The following is a 7,407-nucleotide window of genomic DNA, read 5'->3' on the forward strand; positions in this document are numbered from 1 at the left end:
GGACTCTTTGTCCTTAAGTCGAATTTGCCCCGCAACGGTGCCTACGGCTTTCGGCAATCGACTCCCAAGATACAATGGCTACACTTGTGTTTGTAGCACTCCAAAACACAAGTACAACGAATCAAATTTAGGCTTATGTACTCCAAGGATGAAATGAAGGAAAATCAAAATAAATGAAATGATTTTGATTTTGGACAGAAGAGAGGATGAGAGACGTTTTGCATATCAAATTGTTTGGAATAGGACACCCAAAGGGTCCTATTTATAGACCATGAAAGGGTGTGGACGAAATGGTTGAGGCCAAACCATGCACCCTTTCCAAACAATGCACCTTTATGAAAAGGTGTCTATTCACTGATTTTCGTCCTTTTTCGTAATTTCTCATTCATTCGATATTGGTTTTCGAAATGCCAAATATACCCTTCAATACATGCAGAGAAATCAAAATTCTCTTTCGGGGGCGCTCCCCCGACCCCAGCGACCTGACCGGGCAGGTCGATCTCCGTTTGTGCGCCTCGAAGCGGCGAAGTGGCAAACAATTTTGCTTAAACGGATTGAGTCGAGCTTTTGAGTATTTGGCCGAAGTCGATACGAACTTTAATCGATTTTTCAATTCTCGATTTATTTAACCAATATCCAACATATTGCATCACCATCATGCTGCACTCTTCCTGATGTTGCACGCAGCAATCAAAGGTGCTTGGAACAGAACGTAACTATCCAAATTGTGAGTGCCCTTTCTTTTGCTTCTCTTATTCATTTCTTTTTCTTCATTTGTATGTGGGGTAATTAGGTAACCATTTGGCAAAGGACTGATGTGTTTTCCAAATCAATGAACTCTCTTTGGTTAATTCAAAGTTTTTATTTTTATTTTTTAAGGTGTTAATGTGAATATGATTAGATTCTCAACTAGTGGTTGGTTAAGATTACAGTTACAGATACATGAATAGTCAAGGAGATTACCGCTATAGCTAAAATATTACCCAAGATCTTGGTTTCTCAATCATGAAAGTTTTTAAGCACATTACATTACATCACATCTTTCAGGGGATAGTGAGTTAAATAATTCCACTAGCTTTCTGTGACATAATAATTAATTAGTATTCGTGATGCGGTGATGGTAGGATGAAAGAAGGCTTTTAAGAGCTATTCGACTGCTCAATGATTATTATTTGCTTTCATCACTGATGCATTAAGTTAGAAATATGTTTTTAAAATAAAAAACAAACTAATTGTCCTTTTAAGTGCTTGACAGTGATTAGGTTACATTGACAATGTTTATCTTTTTTGCCCAAACAAAAGGCTGCATTTGATTAGTTGCATGTCCAGGTAGAGGCTTAAAGCAGGCTGGTTGCATCAGCCCGGTTCAGCTCGCTTTTAGGGTGGCATGGCTCAAAGCCTCAAACCACACTTTCTTGCTTCCAGACCAGGTCATCCTTACAGAAAAGTGCAACGTCTAACACAAAAAGTTGGGCAAGCCACCGGGCTCACACCTTTTTAAATTATTATTATTATTATTATTATTATTATTTTTTTTTGCATAGCAAATGGGTGCCTGCCTACCCATGCTCGGCACCAACTGTGCACAACACTCGGCATGCTGATTCACCTGGAACTGGGCAGCTGGACATAGGCTGACACCACTATGTACAAGTAACCATAGGGCCAACAATTTAGAGCGATTAGCAATATTATATGAAGCATTGATATTCTTTGGTCTTCTAATTTACCAAGAAAAAATCTTAGGCAAAAAATCTGGAAATGACTGCTTGTCAAGTTTAAAGATAAAATCTACAGAACTCCATGGCAATGAAAATTTGAATCCTCCTGAAATAGTTTAATCCTGGCTATAATAAAGCTTATATAACAGAAAAAAAAGTGCCCTTCGATTATCTGCAGAATCTTTTTTTTTGTTGCCAGTGTTGATACAAAAATTTTGTTTTAGTTTCTTGATGCTTATTCAATGAGCTGGTTTAAGGACTATAAAGATACTGCTTCAGACAACGGATTTCATAAGCTACGACCAGCATGGTTGGTCTACTGGCAGGATTGTACTGTGTGCAGATTAGCCCAAGTTCGATCAATTCCAAGATCAAGTCATGCCAGATCTTCCTGCTGTCATGTTGAATGGTGGTGCATGGTACACACCTTTCTATGGCTTCTTCAACAATTGGGTCTAGCCTGTTTGGGTAGTGTTTTTTAATCCATTCGTGAAGAGTCAGACCTTCTTTAAAAAGGACGTCCGTTGGGCGTCTCCCTGCCGCAATCTCTAAAAGAAGCACCCCGAAGCTATAAACATCTCCTTGAGGTGATGCCTGCTTTCCAATTCCATATTCTGCAATTGGAGAGACAAGTTGAGATTGGTCAGTGGTATTATGATCAACATAAATAATCATGCAAAAAAAGAAAAAGAAAAAAAGATTTAGACGTTAAAACGTGACATGCTATGTAGTACTGTGCAGAATTTTGTGTTCTTACGTCAAATAATTCGCATATTTTTTTTGAATTTCAGATATTTTATGATTAGAATATTATGAATCTTACTTACCGGGAGCAATATAACCAACTGAACCACAAAACAAACCATCTGTAGAGCCGAAGGAATAAACTGCTGAATCATTGACAGAAATTTTCTCATCGGCAACTTTTACCAATCTTGAGATGCCAAAATCAGTGACCAAAGCTGTCATATCATCATCGAGGAGAATATTGCTCGGCTTAAGATCACAATGCACAACTTTGATTGGTGAATAGTGATGCAGATAGGCCATCCCTTCTGCCACATCACTGCAAATGCTCACAAGCTGAACCAAATCTAATCCGTGCTTTGGTCCATGGCCTGGATACAGGTGATTTTCAAGGCTTCCATTTGGCATCAGGGGAAGGACAATGGCATTAAAATCTGGCCTGCTGCATACTGTTATGATCTTGATCAAATTTCTGTGCCTGGTTCTTTTCAAAATTTGGCATTCCCTTTTAAAGCTCCAGGAAATTTCCCCATCTGCTTTAGAGTGCAGAACTTTCACTGCTATCTTCGTGTTATCTTGAATGACTCCTTTATAAACATGACCAAATTTACCTGATCCGATCAGGGTTGAGGGGCTAAATCCTCCCGTGGCTTCCATGAGTTGTCGATGAGAAATTCTTGGGTATTTTCTTTCGTTTCTCACTGCTTCTTCTCCATCTTCAGTGCCCTTCAGATTAAAAACCAGTGACTGCCTCCTGAATTTTGATCTGAGTACTAGAGGATATCCAGCTATGCAGAAAATAGGAGTGATGACCAATGACAGGAGAATTGCCACTAATAAATTGCGAGTTTGTTTCCTGTGACATTTTTGCATGCCTTCTATAGAACCACAAAGCCTGTTATTCCCGAGGAAAGATTTGATGGTTAGGGACGAAAATGCACCATTCTTTGTTATGTTTCCACAGAAGCTATTGTAAGAAAAATTCAGTTGCTTCAAAGCAGATGAAGCCTGCAGAGAATCTGGTATCTCTCCTGTTAATTGATTGAAGGATACATCAAGTTCTTTGAGATATGGCAAGTTTCCTATGGACGCAGGAAGTAGCCCTTCAAAAATATTTTGGGAAAGGTTGAGGTTCTCTAGAGCAATACAGCTTCCAAGTTGGGAAGGGATCGTGCTTGAGAGGTTGTTTGATGATAGGTCAATTGCTAGAACCATGTTCATTTTTGTCAGCTCTGGCGGAATATGCCCTTGCAGGTGATTGCTGGATAAGTTCAAGTATAGTTTCAAACTACTCAAACCGGCAACTTCAGTTGGAATTGTCCCTGAAATCCTATTGTAAGAAAGGTCAAGAATTTCGAAGTTAATGGATTGTCCTAAGCTTGGTGGGATTGTACCTGAGAGCTGATTTTCATAAAGCAAGAGCCTTCTTAGCTGAGAAAGCTTAGCAAAGCTGTCAGGGATTGTACCGCAGAGTTTGTTTTTTGACAAATCAAGGAGGCCTAAATGGGAAACATTGCCAAAAGCTGGGGGAATATGGCCAGAGAGTGAATTATTCGATAGATACACTCTCTCCAGTGTCCCCAGTTGAAAAACTTCAGGAGGGATTGAACCATTGAGGAGATTATTAGACAAGTTCAGTAGAGTGATATTGACAAGGTTTGAAATTTGTGGAGGAATTGGACCATGAATATGATTATCATCAAGATTTAACTTTTCAAGTTTAGTAGAGAGAGTACCTATAATAGAAGGCAACTCTCCCCCAAGATGATTTCCTGCCAAATTGAGTTCTGTCAAGTTAGAGCAATTTGCCAAAGAAGCAAAAAATGGTTTAAGGTCAGTGTTACCAAAATGACTTGAGAACCGGTTGTAGGACAACTGCAGACTTTGCAAGTGTACCATTTTACCCACAACCTTAGATGGTAACTCTCCAGTTAGTGAGTTCGACCCCAAGTCGAGCCATTCTAGTTTTGAAGAGTTTGAAAGGGCTTGAGGAACTTCTCCCTCAAGATGGTTCGACCAAAGGAGGAGATATTTCAGCTCTTTCAGCTCACATTGATTCTTCCAATGGATTTCACCAGTAAGTGAGTTGTTGGAAAGGTCTAAATACTTGAGAGAAGTGCCATTACAAAAAATTGACATGGGTATGTCACCTGTTAGCTTGTTACTTCCCAAATTAAGATACTCTAATTGATGAAGAAATCCCAACTCATTTGGGATGTGTCCTTCAAGACGATTGGATAATAAGCTGATCGCTTGGAGTTGGGAAAGAGAACCAAGTTCAGCAGGGATGTGACCTTTAAAGAAATTCCCGGACAGATCAAGAATCATCAAGTAAGAAAGCTTGGAAAGAGATGGCGCAATAGTTCCTTGCAGCGATTTTTCACTTAAAGTAAGATTTACAATATTCCCATTCTCGTCACAAAGTACACCTGACCACTTGCATACATCAGGAGAATTCCAATTCTCGAAAGCATTTTCAGGGTCATGAGTGATTTGAGACATGAACGATACAAGGGAAGTTCGATCGTCCAAAAGTTGTGTCCCATTTTCTGCGCATACCACGTAAAAAACTATGATCAAGAGAAGCAAATTGATCGCGGAAAATTTTTGATACCCCATTACTGTATATAAACGATCAAATCGAATCTTTAGAAAGAAGGAAGAACTTCGAGAGAGACTAGTGTATATGAAAGTGGGTTGAGGGAAAATGCTGTGCACTTTGTTACAAGGGTGTCACTAGTGATGTCCAACCCTAAGAAGTTAATGCAAGAAATTGGAACCCTTTCTGCCAAAATTTATATGAAACCAATCGTTGACAATGAGCATGAACACTTGTTGCCACGTAAGCGTACGCCCTTGTTTGGTCCTAATTTATTAAATTTTATTTTTTTCTCAAATTCATTTTCTTCCAACGGTGGCGTACATTTGGTGGTTTACATGTAATTAGGCCTAACTATGTGTTATGTGGTTCCTTGAGGGATTAGTGGATGATGCGTTGTAAAATTTAAGATAATTTAAGTTATAAGCACGTTAAGATTTGACGATAGGATAATATATGTAAATGGGAAATTTTTAATTCTGGTAGGGATGTCGAGCTCGCATTGTGCATTGTGCATGTTGATGTCACTCTTATTTATACTAGTGTATATTCAATGGTTCTTTGATAAAATCTTTGGTAAAAGTTTTCACATATTTTGTAAAAGTTAATGAAGTGTGTGATTGGAAAATTGTGAATCCCATGATATGTGCGGTTAAACCTTTTTAGCAATTTTACCAACCAAGCAATCACGATGTTTCCATTTTATTAGGAAATAAAAAGTTGGCACTTACTATGAAAGGTTGCTTAGTTAAGCATTGGTGTGAGATCAGCATCCAAGAAAAGTTAAGAAAGGGAATTCAAAAAGTGAATAAATTTAGCTACGGCAAACAGGGCTCTTGGCTAAACCTCAGTGCATTGTATTTTGACTTAGTTTATAAACATATAAACATTGGTCGGGCATTTGATCCAATTACTATTAAGAGCCTGTTTGTGAATGAATTTGAGAATTGATTTTTTGACCGTTATGAGAAAAGTGGGATCTAACTGTGAGAGAAGAAGTCAAGAGCCTGTTTGGGAGTAATTTTGAGAATTGATTTTTTGATCGTTAGGAGAAAAGTGGAGTTCATCTGTGATAGAAGAAGTCAAATATGACGATTGAAATAATGAAATAACAGTTAAAAAATCAATTTTTTGGGTGATAAAATCGCTCCCAAATAGGCCCCAAATATGATGGCTGGAATAGTGAAATAAAGGTCAAAAAATCAATTTTTTGGACAAAAAAATCACTCTCAAACAGAGTGTAAACATAATTAAATAATTAATTAAGCGCAGTCTAATTTGACTCATGATTTCAACCGTGCTCTTAAAATAAATCGTGGCGAATCTCCAATGTGAGTTTTCGGTAGATTTTTTTCAGATAAAATAAGTAAAAATAGGTAACTTTAAGAAGAAACAAGTAATTAATTATACGCACATCCTACTTATTTGGTTGGCTAGTAACTAGTGGAAGTTTATTATAATTCAATTAGAAAGAGTTCGTCTAAAATTCTTAGTAAGTTAAAAGCCGAAGCATAAGTGGTTTTAACGCAATTCAAATACAAGCATCGAAATTGAGATGCTCCGTGGAAAAGTAAAATTTTCTCACATCTAAGCCTTGATATTTATTTGGAAAAATTTTACCAAAAATTTGAGGGGCGTAGCAAATAAGAAAACACAAGTTTACAAGACGAAAAATCTATTACATGTCTTTCGAGAATAAAGAAAAACGAGAAAGAAAAGTTTTAAACGATGCAAATCAATCATATGTCTGATGAGAATTAAGTCTTAAGAAAATCGAGATGATGTGAAAGAAAAAGCTTATCATATCTTGCCTTGGTTTACGGATTTTGAGTTATTAATAATTTGAATTTGAATAAAGGCCTTTTAAGGGAAACTTTTTTCTTTTCATTTTTTCTAAAACTATCGTGGTGCTTCTCCAACATTTTTTTAATGAAAAATCACAAAATGTAAAAATAGCCATTTAAGTAAAATGTCATTTTTTTCTTTATCGAATACGATTTAAAATCAACTCAACACACTCAATTTCCTCTCAAATCAACTCATTGTCACCTTAATTATGATTTTTTTTTCTTTTCATTTTCTCTTGTGCTTATTTTTTTCATTAAAAAAAAAAAAACGCTTGATTTCTCTTAATAATTAAAGTGTTTTAATAAACAGTACTAAATAGAATTAAACTGTAGTTTTGTGCAATAATGTAAATATTCTATGTTTCCAAATGTACTACAATATCATAAATTATATTTTTTCAATTTATTTTATGAAATTAACTTTTGTTAGTCAAAACACTAAAGAAATGCCTAGTGAATTGGTGGAAATGATCAAGGAGGCTGGGCCGGTACT

The 7,407-nt window shown here is 36.7% G+C and overlaps 1 protein-coding gene across 1 annotated transcript; it reads right to left on the reverse strand.

Moving 5' to 3' along the window:
* Positions 1–1,810: 1,810 nt before the first annotated feature.
* Positions 1,811–5,204, reverse strand: LOC111399629 (putative leucine-rich repeat receptor-like serine/threonine-protein kinase At2g24130). Its single transcript, XM_023027055.1, has 2 exons — positions 2,549–5,204; positions 1,811–2,335 (listed from the first exon to the last, which is right to left on the reverse strand). Exons 1-2 carry the CDS (start codon positions 5,085–5,087, stop codon positions 1,974–1,976), a joined length of 2,901 nt encoding a protein of 966 aa, XP_022882823.1. The 5' UTR covers positions 5,088–5,204; the 3' UTR covers positions 1,811–1,973.
* Between the last annotated feature and the right edge of the window lie 2,203 nt (positions 5,205–7,407).

Source organism: Olea europaea, chromosome 9, assembly GCF_002742605.1.
Source record: "Olea europaea var. sylvestris chromosome 9, O_europaea_v1, whole genome shotgun sequence".
Classification (NCBI taxonomy): domain Eukaryota; kingdom Viridiplantae; phylum Streptophyta; class Magnoliopsida; order Lamiales; family Oleaceae; genus Olea; species Olea europaea.